Here is a 19,219-nt window from a genome sequence, read left to right as displayed (position 1 = left end):
ATTCCTTTGGTATTCCTGCAGGTCAGTTTCTTGAACACTTGTCTGTAACCAGCAGGCTGCCCCACGCCCAATCCATGCAGAGCTCACTTTTCCCCAATGCCCCTGGGGTCATGCTAGCAGCAACTGGGAATTGAAGTAAGTTCATTCCAGCTATTGACTAAAATATTAAAATCTTGTTCGGTTTATTAGCAGACTATCACTTCTTAGGCTGGAGGTTCAGCAGCAGCTCACCTTACAGAAGTGACATTTACATGGTAAATAGCAGAGTAGAGAAGGAAAGCAAAAATTTGTTCATGTCCCAAAAAGATGATCTAGAGCAAGAGTCAGGTTTGGCATACTTAATAAGTACTTGATATAATGTGAAGCTCCTAATCTTTGAGGAATTTTTTATGCATAAACTGTATTTTCTTAACAGACTTGAAATGGGTACAGTATATGAGGCAGCAGCACATGCTAAATTAGAGACAAATCAAACCACAAAAAATTACCTGTGAAAATAGCCAAATTTTAGCAATAACAGGAATGCCCTGGCATCAATACCATGTATCAAAACAGCCTAAAAATCCTGGTAAAAGAGGATGGGTATTCAATGTTACACGGCTGGCATAAAGGCTCCTCCAATAAATTTTTTGCAGCCAATGCTGGTGATGTTGATGAGCAAAAGCTTTGTGAAAAATTGTCCCTGTTTGGTATGGAACACAGCAGTGGGAAGGATGTGAAAGAAGTATAGTGTGCGTTCAGCTGCTGTTGGAGCTGCCAAACAAGCGTCCATGCCAGCCACTCACCACCGGACAAATACAATGAGCATATTGATTTTCTGGGAGTAAATATCTGACAAAGATGTACGGAATAGAAGACAAAGAACAAAGTATTCAGTTTCGATAGAAATGTGTTTGCCATACATATTCAGAATCGGTCTAAGTATTTGGAATAGACTGGAATGATCCAGTAACTTCAACCAGAGTGCCTGAATAGCCTAACACATTTCAAGATGAGAAAGAATCGGTGACTTGTGAGCTGTAAGCCAAGAGATTTAATGCGGTGGTGAAGGCATCTGACCCGATGAGGGCACATGAGCTCCGTCTAACCGTGCTGTTTGCTATATTTGTGCTGGTTTTCCTGCCTTCCCGTGACTTCGCCTTTTATATTTTACCTATTTAAGAATACCGTAATTTCCTTTTCCCCCCCGGGCCTTTTACCACAGCGCAAGGCGCCCGCCCGCCCGCGCCCCTCCCACCCGGCTCCCGCCGCCCTCCCGCGCCGCCTCCCCGCCGCTGGCCCGTGTCCCGCCGGCCGCCCCGCAGCCCGGTGCATGTGCGGCAACAACATGTCGGCTCCTCTCCCTGCCATCGTCCCGGCCGCCAGGAAGGCGACGGCCGCCGTGAGTGCGGGCAGGGAGCGCCGCCGCCCCGCTTTGTTGGCGCGGCGGCCGCGGGCGGGCGGGCGGGGGGCGAGGCGCGGCCGCGCCGCCGGCTGAGGGGGATGGCGGGCGGCACGGCCCGGCCCGGCCCGGCCCGGGCGGGTCTCTCCCGTTCCTTCCCTGCCAGAGGCGGGCCCGTCTCGGCACCTGGAAGGTCAGCGGTGCCTGCGGGGAGCGGCCGCTGATGGCGGCGGGGCCGGGGAGGGGAAGTGAGCGAAGCGGAGTTTTCTTGGGAGAAAGTGGTGCCGTGCTCCGAACTGTGCCTGACCTTGGGTGGGCGCCCGGGGCTCGTGGGCGAGGTGCGTTTGGTTGTTTAGTGATCCTAAACCTCTACCTTTGTTGTCTTTTTTGTTGTTGTTTTATTTCCCTCAGGTCATTTTTCTTCACGGATTAGGAGATACCGGGTGTGTATTCTGATCTATTGCATACTCAGTAGTTATTATACTTTCAAATACAACCTGCATATTTTAAACACGTGAGCAGTTAAAAATTACTTCAGCTTCTCATTTTGCCCTTTACTGAATGCAGCGGCCAACAGCAGATAAAACTTCAAGTGTCCTGCGATGATGGTGACAACTATTTAACTAAAATTTTCCACTAAGTCCTCGAAAACTTTACTGACTTATTGAATTTGGTCTGAATGCAATCTCTCTTTTGTTCCTGAGACAAACTTTGTAGAAAAAGAAGTCTCTGTTTTTCTGATAATTTGCTCTCCTGAGAGTGGGTTTCTGGTTATTCCTGTGTTTGTCTAAATTTAGAGTTCTTTTTTATTCCAGACTTGTGGATTGTTGGTTTGCCAATAGCTGCAGTTAGCCCGTGGTTTCTTTATCAATGTCATACTTACACTAAAATCCAGACCTCTTTGATCTATATAAGCAAACTCCAAAGTAGTCATCTAATGTCTACAGATTGCTTTCTCTGAAATACGGTCTTCAGATTCAAAAAAAACCCCACCCAAATAAAATGTGTGATGCTCTGTTGCCTTGTTCCTGTTATTTCCATGTTTGAGTAGAAATGGAGAGAGTAGACAATTTCTGGGAGGCATTCTAGCTCTGGTGTAATGTTTCTGTTTGAAGCTTGTGTGTGCCCAGAAATAAGCATGCATTCATTAAAGCCATTGAACTAACAAGAGAGTGTTGAAGCCTTTTTAGTGGAAGACTTTAAAGGAATTGGCACTTAGATACTGAAAATAAGTAGCATGAACGCTTTGTCTATTGTGCTCCCTTGTGGCCAAAATTACGTAATATTTTTTTAAGAACTTTTATTTTGTTACCTGGAACTTGACTATTACCTCTAGGTTGAAACCTGCTATGTTATTTTTTTCAAAGAACTAATGTAAGTTAGCAGTCAGAATTAAAACTTGCATAACCTGAGCATTTAGTAAGTTAAAAAACAGTGGAGTCCATGCACTTGGCAGTATTCTACAAGTGGAGGTTTTTGCTGTGATTTGTTGTGCTGACACAACACCTTGTTTGCTTTACCCCTCTTCCTTTCTGCCGGTAGGACACAGCTGAGGCAGCAGTACTGCCTGCATCTTGGCACCAAATGTTCAGCAAGTGATTGCAGAATCTTTTGAGCTTTTGGAATTTGAATCCTTGCAAATTGGCTTGATGTTGGTTTTGGCAAGGGGTAAAAAACTGAGACTTTCTCTTTAACCTAACTTGTATTCGCTAGACAAGGTGGCATTTCCATTTCTGTGTCAGAGCTAATGCACAGCCTCAATCTTGCCAATGCACTGGGCATACTGGAATGTCTCATTTGACAAGACATGACATGTCTGTGGAAATACAGTGATTCAGGTGTATTTCTCATAGTTTGCTGCAGATTAGATTAGATAGACTACCTTTGGCAAACTGCTGTTTGGGGTTATTTCAAGTAAAAGTTGTAGTAGTGACCCAAAAAATTGTCTGAAGCAAACCTATTAACAATTTTATATCTTCCCCCACTTTAAACTGACCTGTTCCACTACACATAAATTTCTAAATTGATCACTTCCATTTACCAGCTGTATTTTTCTTACTCTGGAAAGTGTCTAACAGAGGTTACATGCTTTTTCTGTATTAGCTCCTATATAAATGGCACTTAAAGATTGGTACATACTTGTCAAAATCTGAACAAAAGATGCAACATAGAGAAATGTTCTAAGCAGTCTGCATTAATATGTACACAAGGTTGCTTTCCAAATTTGTCAAATTAGACTTTGTAATTGGCTAAAACATGTCACCAAATTTTTAGGTAACCATTTTTTTATCAGTAGTATTTCTCCTTTAGATTCTTATTTGACCTTCTGTGATACTGCAAATATTGTGCAAGTCATATTTCCTGCAATTTGTTAATAATATATCTAAAAGTACTGATAGGAAGTAGGCTGAGATACAGTCAGTGTTTCATATGTCTGTGATGTCAGTGTGTTCAAAATGCCTTCAACTTTAGGTAGCATACATTAATTAACTTCTCAGGATGATATTAAAACTAAACCAAACATGCTTTTATGGCTGGTCTGCTGTTGGTCTGATTAGTTCAACTGTATCAGTGACAAACTTGTTAGAGGTGTTTCCTGCTTAGAACCAAATTTCCAGTATCTAATTTCATGGGTGAGTTAGGAATACTAAATTATGAGAAAAATCAGGAAATGCAGGTGCTATTGAGTGTTCTTGAAAGCCAAGTGCAGGCACATGCAGTGGTTGTGCATGGGTTCAGATTTGGGTCAAGGTCTGTTCCTCTCTAGATGAGGCCTGGAGTGAGTCTTGACCTTATGCTCTCCAGTGTTCTGGTTTGGAGGAAGCTCATTAACTCACCTGCTGTGCAGATCTTGTTTTGTTATGGACATTCATATACAGTATCTGCTTGAGATTAAAAAGCTACTGCAACCTGTGGTGTTGTTCAGGATTGCCTGAATCCAGGAGCATTCAAGCTGAGCTGAAGTTAATAGGGCTCATTGATTGGGTTGGCTCCATGTGGTGGTTAGGTTAGTTAAGGAGTTAGCTTAGGTGTCAGTTTGCTACTATCCCAAGTCAAGAAATGTGTTTCACAGAATGCCAAGCTGGCTGTCAGAGAAGCTGTCTTAACTCTGCAGGAGCAGCAAAGCAGCCTCTGAGCTGCCTGGAAGCAGGATACCTGTGTGCATCTGTTGTGGCACACAAATTAATAAAGATAGTGTGGGCTTTGCCTGGAGCCAGTGGTATTTCTGTAGCTGCACCACAACTGTGGCAGCCAAATTAGATTGAATCATCCTGACTATATATGCCACAAGCATTCAAGGGTTGAAGAAACCTAAGTTTAGTGCTATGTTCATAACTTACTGTGGTTGGTGTAAACATTTTCCAGAAGTGTGTTTATATTGATCTAATTCAGCATGTTTCATACTTGGTCTGTGCTGATGCACCAGAAATAAGAGCTAAGCCAAAACATAAACGCAATTGAATATGTTTTTGTTAACAGGCACGGATGGTCAGAAGCACTTGCTGGTATCAAAAGCCCCCATGTGAAATACATTTGCCCACATGCGTAAGTTTGTAACTTTCTTGTTCTACCTTTTTCTGTAGAGACATCATCTGTTAAGACACTTGCAAACATGTCAGAGAGACATCTCAGAAGTGAGATGGTATCTGGCTATCTCTGCATTCCATTTTTTTATATAAAAACCCATTCTAAAGTAGTGTTAATGCTATTAAATGTTTTTTGTTTTGAGGAAATTCTGTGTGATTTACTTTGAGGCAAAAGTTCTGGTATTTATTCAGGCTAAAAGCATATTTGGAAAGTTTTAGGTACAAAGTTATATTATTTTGACTTTTTTTTTTCAGTGAATTGAGTTGTTTGTTAGGTTTTTGGTTTTTTTTCCCAACAGCCTTTTGTCAAAAACAGTTTTTATCAGAATTAATTTTTTTTTTGTTTTTTCCTTACTAATTTGCATTAGCCTCATGTACTTAAACTTAGGTGTGTGTGTATAGTAGATTGAAACTTGATGTAGATTACAAAGAAATTTAAAGATTGACAAGATATTGATAATTTCAGCAAACAATGCAATTTGAGCTGCCTTTTTGTGCAGTTTGTGAAGTTAAATACTTCTAAGCATGTCGGGCATCAGTAAATAAGGCAGTAAGATCTGTTTACTATTGACTTGGTAGAAAAACTAATAAAGTATAATCTTAATTTTTTTTAAGACAAAATTCAGATTGTCTCTTGCTCCAGTGGTCTTGGCAGATGTGCAGGGAGACGAGGAAGCAATGTTTTGGTGTATTACTGAGCTGTGGTTTATTCATTTGTTTTACCACATGGCCAAGCTTTGCTGAACCATTCAAAAGCAGCTTAGCAATATCTGCTGTTTTCTTTGCTTGCCCTTTGTCTTCTTTCAGTCCTTCCCCACAAAACTTACGCTGCTCAATTCCTATAGATTAAAACTGAAGCCAGATTTGATCCATGGCAGTATCCATTGAAGCTATCTTGCTGTGGCTGAAAAGATGGCACACAGCAGCACAGGAGTGGGAAGGAGTCCAGCACTGAAGGCAGGCACTGCCTAAGCAGATTCAGCTGTTGACAGAAGCATGTGTGGCCAGGCTCCACCACGTGCTGCTTTTGGCTGCTTCCTGGTGATGCTGCTGTATGAGGTGCCTTAATCCCCTGAACATGTGAATGGAACTGTCATAAATAACTCCTAATTACAAATAAGTAAATAATACATGCATATTAAAAATATGTATATGAAATATATGCACTCACACACACACATTTAAAGCAGCCCATTAATGTTTTGCTTGCTCTCCATAGAGAGTGGTAATTCAACCCTGAATACTAAATGTGTTTGGGCTGGCAGGTTTCTGGGGCTTTTTTTGTTGAAGAGGATTTCTTCAACAGATGCTGCAAAGCAACTAATGTTAATTACTGCTTAAAAGTAAGACAGAGTTAGAGGATATATTTCTTGATGTTACTGCATTTGCATTATTGAATTTCAGTATATATCTTATGTCAGGAATGTTCATTTTTATTTCTAGGCCAGTTATGCCTGTTTCTTTGAACATGAACATGTCTATGCCATCATGGTAAGTATTTGTTCAAATGTAGACAATTCAAATCAAATCGTATCTGGGGCTATGAACTCATTGTTCCTAATTTAAAATTGTGAATAACTGAGGATCTGGTTTTAATCATGTGCAAGTGTGAAAACCATTTTGCTTTAGTTCTGTTCTTATAAAAGGGCTGTCATAAGTACACTCTTAATTATCATCTTTTGTATCTGTGGTAGTGATTATACCTCAGGACTAATCTGTATGTCTTAGAACAAAACCCCAATTTATTTTACTGGTGTGGTCTGTAGGATGCATTGTGTCTGAATTCAGAGTCAGTAGAGATGTGGAAACACTATTGCTACTAGCAAGTAATATTTGGTGGGCCAGTAGGATATATAGAAACTGTTCTTTAGAACATCCATTCTGAATAGAGAACAAGAAGAATATGGTAGATTTCAATGATCTTAAACCAGTCTTCAGTTTGATTGGATTTTGGGCTTCCCCCCACCCCCCGCCAAAGTAACTTGTGTTTGTTTTTCTTGTATTTCTTCAAACCATATTTTAATTTGTACATGCAGCAAAATTCATGCTAATATTTTTTGAGCAAATATCAAAACTGTGCTGCTTAATCTACAGTAAATTACAGAAGATGTCAAAACTCAGAAAAGCTTTGTTGACTAGATCTAAGTCTTTTAAGCCACTTTCACAGATTGTGCACTGTTTCTTGTGATCAGTGGGTAGTTAGTACTAAACAATATGACAGCTAACATTTTTGTCTGGAAAATATCCAAATTTCATTATTTGTGTATTAAGGAAGTGGAATGGATGCTCTAATGAGTAATGCTCTTGTTGATGTTTTTGTAAGGTTTGATATCATTGGACTTTCTCCAGATTCACAGGAAGATGAAGCTGGGATCAAGCAGGCGGCGGAGAATGGTATACTTAGGAGTATTTTTTTATGTCTTAAAAGTACTTCCAGGTATTCTTGAAAATGAACTATCAATCTGAAACAGATTTTCCAAAGACAGTATTTTTTTAGGGAAAATAATATGAGTATATGGTATTATCACTGACCAAAGTTTAGCTAGAGTAATTGTTTATTATTTGTTTGTTTTTTAAACTTTATTAGTAAGTAGAATAATTCAGCAGTATAAGCACTTCATACTCTGAAATATGGGAACAAATGTAGTTTAATAATTTTTGGGAGCTTTTAGGTAGTGCAGCAGGTCAGAGCAGTATTAGCATCCAGTTCTGCTGCTTTTGCTTGGAAGAGGATATCATCTTCCCACCACTGGTGCTATTGCAAGACCTATTTGCATGTTTTTCTCTTTGGAAATTATACAGTGGCACTGAAATTTCCAACTGTGGTCTAGATCTGGTAAACATATAGCAGCCTAGAATTTCATTTCATTAGCTTTCTCTTGATGCCAGGAAGAAGGCATCTTTCCTCTTCTGGACTTCCTAGAGAATGGAGTGGATTTTAACAACTGGCCTTTATTTATGTTGCAGTTAAAGCACTGATAGATCAAGAAGTAAAAAATGGAATTCCTTCTAATAGAATTATTCTGGGAGGCTTTTCTCAGGTAAGGTATAGTTGGAAAGAACTATTGTCTTTTTTCTAGGGAAGTAACCTAGCTTTATTAACTTGGGAAACCCAGACACTTCAATTGAAGTCAGCTGATGTTAGAAGCCTCTAAAATTTTAAGGTGTCAAAATTTTGCTTTAACAAAAGAAGTTTTTCGGTTTTATGGAAATAATTACTGTTCACTGGAAAATGAACATGCATGTATAAAAAAGGTACTAAAATAACTAGTCTGTTTAAAATCTTTATGCACATAACCTACATTGTTTTGCTTGAAAATTTAGGTAGTATTTTTAATTGAATTTGGTAGATATTTGGAGGTCTGGATTTATTTGGGAAATCTTTTCCTTCATACTTGTAAGGCATCTCAGGTAGGTTAGTAGATTAATTGGTCCATATGTCAAATCCCTCAGTCTACATGCAAATAAATAAATATTAAAGTAGTGATAATGCTGTTGTGAGTAATAGTCTTTGGTTTTGTTGTTTTGTTGTTTTTTTTTTTTTTGACAACTGTTAGTTACAGTAAATTTGCTGGCTTACTTCTGAATTGACCACATGGACTTGGAAGGGAGGAGAAATAGCAAAACAAATGTTGTACATAAATACTGGTTTTAGTTGTTGGCTCTAAAGAAGAATAAATTGCAATAGGAAAAGAGTTTTGAAGGAGAAATCGGAGATTTTGAAGCAAACATTAAAGGAACTTTACTGTCATTATTCTAATACTTCTCTTTATTTTAGGGAGGTGCTTTATCATTGTATACAGCTCTCACAACACATCAAAAATTAGCAGGAGTTGTAGCCCTCAGCTGTTGGCTTCCTCTACGGGCCTCTTTTCCTCAGGTATTTGTTTCTTTCCTAAGATGATTTGCACTTGGGCAATGAGTATATCTGAAGATTGAATCTTGTGCAAGAATTAGTGGTCATCAATATTACCGGACGATGACTGTTGTTTGATAATTTGGAAGTTTTTAAAACAGGGCCCTAAAATTTTAGATTTTGTCAAGTAAGGAAAGTGAAGAAACACTCACTAGCTATTTTTGCTTATATTGATGCTACTAGAAAATTCAAAGGATATAACAAATTTTCCTTGATGGTTTCTTTTCTGTCTGCCATTTGTTCTGTCTGCAAGGCACTATCTTATTAGAGACTAGGTGTTGGAGCAAAGTTTCAGGTTTTTTACTTGGCCAGAAATTATGACTTTCTGTTATAAAACTTTTTGCCAGGATTTTATTTGCAGGTCTTTGAGCTTAATGTGCTGTCAGGTGCAGAGCTTACTTCATAAGGAGCTGCTTGCAGACTATACATTGTACTATTTCCCCTCAGAATTCAGTTTGTTTGTCATGCCACAGGCCATAGTGCCATGGGGATATTTTATTTCAAAGGTGTTAGCCTTATTTCCACTTAGTGTCTCTTTCTTCTCTTCTCCTATTTAATTCTACCCCTCCCAGGGCCCTATCAGTGGTGTCAACAAGGACATTGCTGTTCTTCAGTGCCACGGGGACTGTGACCCCCTGGTTCCTATAATGTTCGGTTCCCTTACTGTTGAGAAGCTGAAGACTATGATAAATCCAGCCAATGTAACCTTCAAGACTTACTCTGGCATGATGCATAGTTCATCTCTTGAGGTAACTTTCTTAATACATCCTGTTTTAGCTGTGTATAGTTAATTATTTTCCCTCAAAACTAATATTTATAGTCTTTTTTTGCTAGAGGTAGTTTTTGTTTGTTCAGTTGGTTTTGTTTCTTTTTTTTTTTCCTTTTTACTTTTTTTTTATTAACAAGTGCTTCATGCTGCTTATTTTGATGAGTAACTGAATTCTGGGCTAAAAAAACACCCAAAGCAAAAATTTATGACTAGTGAGAATTTCCTCATAAGATTGTATTTTGGGGACTAGGTAACTTGATCTATAAAATACTATTTTTTCCCAAATTTTTATTATTTGCTTAGTTTAAAAAACTAATTAAAAGAAAAATTCTCATGGCATAAATCCAATATAGGATTTTGGAGAGAAGAATCCTGGTAGTTTTGTAGAGGGAAACATTGAAGGAATAGGCAGGGAGGGCTGAAGCTATGAAAGAGGCAGCCTCAGAACCTGTATTTATGGTTCTGGCTCAGCAGACAGCTGAGCTGATGCAATAACTTCCTGCTGCCAGAAAGGGGTGGACTCCCTCTGCTCGTGACCTTGTGGCTCTCACTTCCTCCTTGTACTGGCTCTGGGGCAGATCAGAAACTTCCCTGAATCATTTGAATTTGCTCAAATGGCAAAAAACCTGCAGCCTGCAGTGTTTGCAGCTATAGGGAGGTTGAGCATCAGAACTCACAGAAAGTAAGTGATAGGAGCAAGAAATCAAAGTGGAGTTAAGAACAGATTTGCCATTTGTCAGCAGCAGTAACATTGTTAATTTGGATTGTTGCATCTTGTAGGAACTGTTCCTTTGAACAACCTCTTTGTAACATTTACGGAGTAGTATTGTATTTAGACTGCAATATTGCTGAGTTGTTACACAAATATGTTAGTAATGTGTTCTTTCTTTCAACATCGACTTAATTTTAAAAAAAAAGATTGCCACGGATTGGTTTCTCAGTCTAGTTTGCTGTATTGCTTTTCCTTAAGGAAGGAAGCATGCTGAAAATGAAGCTGAATGGTTAGGAGGAGGAGTTGCTGGCTTTTCATGCTGCTGTTAACTTGTAAAAGTTTAAAGTACACAGGAGGCGATGGCCTCAGCTACATTGAAACCCTATAGGCCGGTGCTATCAAGATCACTAGATGATTAATGTGTAGCTTCCCTGTTCAACTTCAGAGGGAGAGAAAAAGTAGTCTTTGGTTTTTCCCTTATATTTTAGCCTCTTCTGAGTGCATTGTGCCATGAAGTTATCAGCCTTGACTTGTGTGTAGAGTGCTAATCAAGTAACTAATTGCTCAATATTTCTATCCCAGGTGCTCATTATAAGTCAAATGTTAAAGCATGATTTAGTGTAACTGATAATGTAGTAGCAAAGGACTTAAACTAATACGTATTTTTATCTTTAAACAGGAGATGATGGATGTAAAACAGTTCATAGACAAACATCTACCTCCCATAGACTGAACTGATCTGTAAGAAGCCTTCTATATAAATACACCAGCATCAACTGTGGTAGAGTGTTAAATCTTTTCATATGCCTGATAGGAAACATTGTTTCTATACCTGCAGTGTTACTACTGTGTTGCAAATTTATACTTTCAATGAAGATTAAATAATACACATGTAAAATAAATTATAATCTTTTTAGTATTTATCACCCAGTGGTGGGAAGGATGTGAATGAGGGAACTAGGTAACAATGACAGAATGTAACTCTTTTAAGATGTCTGATTATTTTTTTTTTCTTGATTGCAGAATTTCAAACTATTTGTACAAGTAACAAAAACTAAATTTAAGTGAACATCATAGATGTGACCAGTTTAGTTTTACTTGAGACATGATTTGTTCTTAATACTCATTGGAAAAATAAGACATTTCTTTTATGTAATGAATGCACAAAGAATACAACATAAAACACAGTGGGCATAAAGTACAGAACATGTAACATAGTGGGCATATGATGGTAGAATAAATGCTACCAAGGATAAAGCTTTAAGGATTATATGTTAATTGTTTAACAGATAAGGAGGGCTGTTCTATAATGGCTAGAAGTCTGCAAAGGTATTTCTTATCTTTAAACCACCTCAGTTTTAAAATGTTCATATAGATAAATACTGTGGAAATTCTAAAGGGACTCATTTCTTATTAGACAATTGTTTGTCACTTATTCTTTTTTCTTTCAAACTCATTGCAAATGTTGACTTGGAACAGAATTCTGAAGAAGTGCATAGGATTAATTTGAGTTTCATTAAAAAAAAATCTTGTTTTCATACTGAATATTCATCTGATGCTTTAGTTGTTGTAGTTTTCATTTGTTTATGTGTTTTACATGAACAATTACAGAATATTGTTTTGATTTTTTTTCTCTGTGCTTTGGAGTAAATAACTGAAAATAATGGAGCTGCATAGTTCTGTGTGTTGTTGAACTCTCATCTGTAAGACACACTTCTTTGAATTATTTTTTACTAGAAATATAAGTGCAATTGAGATATAATTTACCTAAACTTTAAAGTGATAGTTTTAGATGATACCATATAATACTTTCTCTTATTACATGTTGATACTTGATTTTTTGTTTTCTGAGTAGGAACAAAGCATTTTCTTTTCAAATCTATCCATCTGCATTTCCCCAGATCAGTATAGCCTAGGAATCTGAAGACCTATCCTGGAAAAAAAAAGAGTAAATTTACAAGATACAGAATGTTTCTTCTTTCAGAACCTTAAAATTGTAGAATGCACTGGTTTACAGGAGTTGATGCACACTCAATAGCTTTTTTCAGTTAAGAGCCATAATTTACTGCTGAAAACGGCTGTTATGTAACATTCAGAGGCTGTCACCACACTAGGAATGTTTAAAACAATGCACTACACTTTTACTGCATAATTTGCTGTATAACAATGTTCTATCCTTTCAGTCAAAGAATATTTCTATTTTGGATGTATCTGTCATGTCAGCATTGTGCTTCTCACCTGCATTTAAGGTACTTCTCCTCTCCCAGGGGTCCTCTTAGAGTGTATGTGGATTTACATGAGGTATCTGCCAGTACAAATACATATGTGAGGAATTGCACCTTTATATCTCTCCTTTAACATTGCTGCTGCCAGAGATCTGACCTGTTTACCTAGTCTAAGTTACCAGTTTTCAGTGCTTTTTTTTTTTAATGTTGCACTTCATTTTTTGGAAGCTGCTTATTTTCTAATCCAGTTTCTCTGGATTATTAAACATCTCTTTATATGCAAAATTGAAATGGAGTTTTTTTTCCTAAATGGTAATGAAACAGTTTTAGATATTCCATCTGTGTAGTTAAGAGGGAATTTTTATTAACTTTGAAGTTTAATTAGTAATTTCTTTCAGTCACTCTCTTCTATAGATCTGCCAATTTGTCTTTCAGTTAATTTAGTTCACAGAAGAAACCATAATATTCTTACTGTAGTTGTGCCAAAGTTCTCTTGAGAAAACATTATGTCCTAGCTTGGAGTCATTCCCAAATTGCATTAGCTGATTTTGCAATTCTACTGAATTGCAGTCTTGGTAAGCAAACTATATGCTATTTCTCCTAGTTTTTAGATTTATTTTCATTCTCCTGTTGTTTAAATAATTCCCTGAGTATTGGTGTGTTTCCAAAGTTCTTGCACAAGCTTCTAATTTTTCCTTCATTATTTTCATGTTCTGCTTGTAGATTTGTTGATAACTCTGTTCATCTGTCTTAACTTCTAATTGATTGTGTGCTCATTTCACATATTTTTCCTCCTTCAAGAACTGGTTTAAAAAAGTATTTCTAAGATGTTAAAATGAGATCTGCCCTAGCTTCCTTCTGTGTTATCTTCATAACACTTCAACTTGGTGAACTGTGTTTACAGTTTGTGGTCAAATTTGAGTACTTAGACACTCTAATGCATATCACCTTCAATTGTCACTGTTATGATGCTCTCAGATGTTTTTCTACAAAAGCTTTTTATGTGTTAACTTTGTTCAAACATTCAGCTATCATAACAAAAATATTTTTCTTAATGTTATTTTGCTGCTTGCTTTATCTACAAACCTATGTTACCAAAGTCAATATAAGTAAATGTTTTGACTTGCTTTGAATTTCTGTATTCTAGGAAGAATTCTTCTAATTTTTTTTTATTCAGGAGTGTATGTTTATATTGTAGTTGGCAGTTCTTAAAGAGCACAGAAGCTAGAGGAAACTTCAAGTCTATGTGGCCTCCCGTGTTTATTACACTGTGTGTGTGTTGAGCTCCTGTCTTTTGTAACTTCCCAGCTGCTTTGAAAGCTTTGTGTATGATTTTGTAGCTGAACTTCTTCACTACCTGCAGTGATTTGATGCTGGGATTGTTGTTATAATGCCTGTACTTGGGGCTGAATAATAGCTCAGTCTGATGGAGGAGTTCTCATAATATTCTATTAAAATGGAGAAGTTGGACTGCCAGTGTTCTAAATATGAATGTACTATCCTTGTAAACTACAATTTTAAACTGTCCAATAATGTTTATTTTTTTTATAATGTTAGACTTTCCACGAAAGGAGATGATGTCTATCAAACCTGTGAAAGCATTGATAAGAAAATACCTTTCTTGCAGATCAGTTTGTTTCAATGGGTATCTAACTCCTTAATGTGTTCTTAATTTCAAAATGGTACTTAAATTGGACTGCAGTTTTGTGCTGTCAAAAGTCTGACTTCTTGTTGGAATATGTTGCCCACTTTTGAATAAACATGTTGAATTGCATATTATAAGCCAATTCTTTCCAGCTGTTCTTGAGATAAAACTTTACTGGGGTCTGTACTGTGGTGAGGGCTGTATGATGTGGTCTCTTTGTCCTATCTTGTATAATTACAACACAGTAGATTGGTAAAAGTACTGTACACTCTAACTGGTATTGAACTGTTAATTAAAACATGTTCTCTCTAATGGAGTATACTGCACTTCGTTGAAATCATTTGGATGCATCTTGTAGGTAGAGATGCTGTTTGGGTTGTTGCATATGATGACTTAAGGCAAACTGTAAGATGCTAATGAACCCATATGTACAAGGCCTGTGTCTCTTAAATTTTATAAACAAATACTGAACACTCCTTGTGTTAAGAAATATAAGTCACTTATATTTATTAAAAACATCTAAAATGTAATTTATTTTACTAATTTTATTTATGATAATAAATCTTAACTTCAGAAGTTATTTCTATAGTAGGGAAAATGTAAAAGCTTTCCATTTTTAATCATTGTGAAATAAATTTCAATCAGCATTTGGGCAAGTACTTAAGATTTTTTTCCATACTTACCTGAAGGAAGTTGAGCTTTTACTCATGCTGTGAAACAGGCACTCTAGAGCCTTCTTGAAAATGTATTGCATGGTAATGTATGCCTACTGTAATACAGAAAAACAAGGTTTTGTAGTTACTGAAAATCAGTTACGAAGTTAGGTTTTGATACTTTGTTGAAAGAATGCTAAATATGACTGGGGGGTGGTTTTCATATTCTGGGTGAATTTAATTTTAACTTGTTTTCTTGGAATTTGCAATAATTTTTAAAGATAAAAGAAATTAAGGTATTTTTCTAGTAGAGTTATTCTAGGACACTGAAGAGCCAAAGTCTTCTCACTCTGCATTTTTGCGTCTTTCTCTAGGTATTTTGTGTTGTTGGAAAGGCTTTGAAGTTGATTAAGGTTTGGCATATGCACCACTTAACAGATTTGTTAAAGAAACAATTTTCAGGTCAGGGGTTACATGTGCTATTTAGTTTAATATTTGAGGGCACTCAGTGCTGTACATTGTGAAGGGCACTCTAGAGAAAATGTGGGATTATCTGGGAAGAGAGGGAATTGGGTGTATGTGTGGTAAAGGCAGATTTCCCCTTTCAAGCAGCTTTAAGCAGCTAAAAGGCTGCTTGTCTCCACAGACTGCAATGCCCAAAAGTCAGTGTGGAGTACAGTGAGGAATTTCATGAATGTATGAGAATGCATGGTAGATGCAGTGCTGTGTGAATTTGTTGTTGCAAATCAAGATCTAAGAACAGCTAGTAACAGTGAAAATGCAATATCACACAGAGTTATCTGCTAATATGGTATATTTTTAAAAAAACATTTTGAGTAATATTCAGTTTCTATTTACTTTCAGCCCTGGCATCCCTGATAAGGTAATTGTGAGTGGAAAAATTGCCTAAAACTAGCACAGTAAAAATCCCCCAAACAAGACAATGTAGTGTATTAAACTTTATCAAATATAGTATGAGAGCAGTGGTATAAGTGAAGAACATGACTCAAGAAGTTTTCAGAATGTCTGTTAGTTAAATTGAAAATGGGATTCTTTGAAGATTAATAGCTGTAGAACAGATTCCCCCTTCCTGGCTCCCCCCCACACTTTTTTTTTTCCTTCCTTTTCATTGCTTGCCACTCTCATCTTACCACATTTGCCTTTGGGATAACAGATTTTATTAATTCTCTTTGAGTTGAACAGGTAGCTTTGATGTAGCTGATTAAAGTTGATTTAAACAAAGTACTTGTATAATTTAATGGACATCCACAAAGTGAGGCAGTAGATAATGTTTTTCTTTTAGGACCAATTACTAGAAAAGAGCAACCCATTGCCTCCTTTTTTATCTGCAAAACTAGTAAAACTTAAAACTTCCAGCCAGTTTGCTGCGGTGTAGTGAACTTGCTTCAGGCATCTAAGTGGGAGGTTTAGTTTGTGAGCAGAAGATAGACCTCCCTCATCTAAGGCTTGTTTTAAAGAGCTACCTCTCTATTCACAGATGGAGCAGTTGGAGTCTGAATGTTCCTCAGTTGTGAATAACAAGCAAACTCTTAAAGTAGTTTGTGCACTTGAAATAATTTGGTAGCTGTGTTGCAGTATTTGAAATTATCAGAGAGGATCTTTAACAGGCTTAAATATTTGAAGTCTATATGGAAAAAGTAGATAAAGTTGCCACAGAATAGAGAAGTCTAGAAGACTTCTAGAAACTAAAAAAATAAAACATCCTAAAACATTAGTTTATTTTTTTTTAATATTTAAATGCCTGCAGTTACTGCTTCTAAGTTGAAAAAAAATGAAGACATTTTGAAAATGTAAACATTTTGAAAAAAATAAATATAAAAACCCCAGCCCATCTGTTGTATAGCTATAGAACAACTAATAGATGTTTATTGCTATTTCAGAAATTTTTGAACAAAATTTGGTTCTGAGAAATTGGAACTTCCTTTTGCTATAGCCCCCCCCCCCCCCTTATGTGTCTGTAATTGGACTCATCTCCCTCTGTAAGGGTTAGCTGATTCAGACCAGCTGAGATTCTGTTTTGGAAGATCTAAGATGTTGCACTCAGGGCTCAAATAAAGAGGAGAGGATTAATAGCCATAACATGGTTACATAAAATCTTCTGCAATGCTGTGAATGTATTTTGCACAGTTGTGTTTCTACCTGATTAGAGGAGATTTTTCCATACAGAATATGAGTCCTGAAAATGTAGGATTTTAAGTGCCTTGACAGCAGTTCAGGGATGCTTTACTTCACATTCTGCAGTTATGAATGTGCTGGTGTGTTGCCCCTCCTGCCCTAAATTTCTGAAGATGCTGTCTCATATCAAATGAGACTAGTTAGTAAAAATCTACATTATTTCATATGTGAACTCTTTTAGGAAGAGTCATCTCTGCCTGCTAAGTCTTAGTATTATAGAAGGCCCCATGGTCCAGCAAATGTGGGTTGGACATAGGCTTTCGGCATGAGCAGGTGTGCAGTACCCTTTAGAAAAGGTTGCAAAAGAGTGGTGAGGATGTGCCATAACAGGTAAGTGCAGTGCAACAAACAGTGAACAGTGTGTTATTTCTTCTTCCTAATGTTTTAATTTAGGAGAAAGGTGCTAAACAAAGGAAAAAGTCAATGAGGTTGCTTTTCCCTCTCCTGCTTTGGACTGGGAGTGACATGTTACAGAAGAGGTTGGCGCTGTACAAACCTGCCTGGTTTAGAACCAGCTAAAACAAGAGAACAAGCATGTGGAGGGCTGTGTGTTCCTTTTTTGATAAAGATTTGCTGTCTCAAGGTTGGTGGAGCAGCTGACATAAATAATTTGGTTAGTACCAATTCAGTTAATTGATACCATTCTGCTATTGTAGCATACAGTATAAACTATGTGAGCTGTATTATGTTTTATTTTAATGCATCTACTTAAAAAAATAAAAAGGATATGCATTGCCATCTGATTATTTTTCGATTTCCCTACCCTACTGAAATATTTCTCTGATGCTACTTTTTTAAGATTAGATAAGTGTGATGTGCTTTGCCTTTTATAAGTGCTCTCATGGGTTTTAATTTATAATTGTCAGTTTCTCACCTGGTACATTTTGCATGTTAATAGATTTAATCTGCATTTTGAACTCTTCCATGCATTTCCAGTGAAGTAGGTGTTGAATTGTATTTTTAAAAGAAATTTTAGAAAAGTCTGGGTGACTTTATTCCAGAGATTAAATGCATTTAAACAAATCAAAGTGATTGATTTGAGATTTCTAATTTTGTGATTGTATTGTCCCTGACCTAACTTGCACCTACTGTAGAACAGGTACAAGCTTGTTGATCCTGTAGCATACCAATACCTCTGAGCTGCCAACACCCTGTATGTTGTTTTTATCATTGATGTGATTGTGGGGAACAATGATGCCAACCTTCATTTGAGGTTAGCATCAGGTTAAATATGGTGTTTGATTATTACAGGTACTAGGTAACTAAATCTAGACAAAATGGAATTAAACCTGAGCTGGCATGATCCTTTAAATGTGAGAAGCAGCATTGTTTTATTTTTGTCTCCCCAAAATCTGCTCCTTAATGAATTTATTTTCCAAAAAAAATAGGTATTATTTTCCTTAAAAATATTTTCTTTGTTCTTGGGTTTTTTACTCCCTGTTGGGCAGAATAAACAAAAAAGCAGCAGACAAAGTTTCTGTGTGCTTGTCCTGTTCATGGCCCAGATTAAACCTGGGGGAAGATCCTGTAGATCCCAAATAATTTTAATTGCTTCTAATATGTGCAGGCCTTAGAGCTGACTATTGTGTCTATTGAGCAGGATGTAGAAGTGGCTAAACCCCCTGTATCTGGCTTCAAAACACAAGAAAATCTTGCTGCCCAGTGCATGACAAACAAGTGTGTTGACAGTTCTTCCTGTAATGGCTTTCTTGAGTGTTGTCGGAGGAAAAGATCTGCCTTGTCTGTTCTCCGACATGTTCATATTTTACAGTCCTCAGTTCACAACTGGGACATCCACAGCATTCCACTGCTTACTTGTAATGGATTTGAGTGGCTGTATAAGCACCCTCCTGGATCTTAAGAAGGGATAATCTTCCTGTAACCTTCACATGTGCCTACTGTTTTTGTGAAGTAAACACTCCTGTTTTACAGCAAAAATGGTTTAATGATGCTGTTCTCACTCAAAAATCACAGTAACAAGCCATCTAGCTCAGCTGATGAACAGAATTCCATTAGTAATGATGTGTAATATTTATATGTCAGACTTTATAAATGTGATATGTCCCACTGGAACACACACGAGATTTAACCTAGATTTAAGACTCAGAAGCACGGTGGTACCTCACAGTGTGATG

The 19,219-nt window shown here is 37.1% G+C and overlaps 1 protein-coding gene across 2 annotated transcripts; it reads left to right on the top strand.

Annotated features, from left to right (window-relative positions):
• The first annotated feature begins 1,251 nt into the window (after nucleotides 1–1,251).
• On the top strand, nucleotides 1,252–14,551 carry LYPLA1 (lysophospholipase 1). Of its 2 annotated transcripts, XM_015619599.3 has the most exons (9): nucleotides 1,252–1,381; nucleotides 1,793–1,824; nucleotides 4,862–4,927; nucleotides 6,412–6,459; nucleotides 7,292–7,362; nucleotides 7,936–8,009; nucleotides 8,747–8,848; nucleotides 9,457–9,633; nucleotides 11,045–14,551. In XM_015619599.3, the coding sequence occupies exons 1-9, from the start codon at nucleotides 1,313–1,315 to the stop codon at nucleotides 11,096–11,098; spliced, it is 693 nt and encodes a 230-aa protein (XP_015475085.1). In that variant the 5' UTR covers nucleotides 1,252–1,312; the 3' UTR covers nucleotides 11,099–14,551. The 2 variants fall into 2 exon arrangements, with proteins under 2 accessions (XP_015475085.1, XP_015475086.1); XM_015619600.2 differs by lacking the exons at nucleotides 1,252–1,381; nucleotides 1,793–1,824 and adding an exon at nucleotides 1,695–1,719.
• The last annotated feature ends 4,668 nt before the right edge of the window (nucleotides 14,552–19,219 follow it).

This window comes from Parus major, chromosome 2 (assembly GCF_001522545.3).
Source record: "Parus major isolate Abel chromosome 2, Parus_major1.1, whole genome shotgun sequence".
In the NCBI taxonomy this organism is placed as follows: domain Eukaryota; kingdom Metazoa; phylum Chordata; class Aves; order Passeriformes; family Paridae; genus Parus; species Parus major.
Note: the sequence above shows the minus strand (reverse complement) of the source record. Positions and strands in the feature narration are given on the sequence as shown.

What these genes read in the sequence shown, in the direction of transcription:
- LYPLA1 (XM_015619599.3), top strand. Translation starts at nt 1,313, where the DNA reads ATGTGCGGCAACAACATGTCGGCTCCTCTCCCTGCCATCGTCCCGGCC. An exon ending in TTCTGGGAGGCTTTTCTCAG is followed by an intron (nt 8,010 to 8,746) that starts GTAAGGTATAGT and finishes TCTTTATTTTAG; the next exon opens with GGAGGTGCTTTATCATTGTA. An exon ending in TGCATAGTTCATCTCTTGAG is followed by an intron (nt 9,634 to 11,044) that starts GTAACTTTCTTA and finishes ATCTTTAAACAG; the next exon opens with GAGATGATGGATGTAAAACA.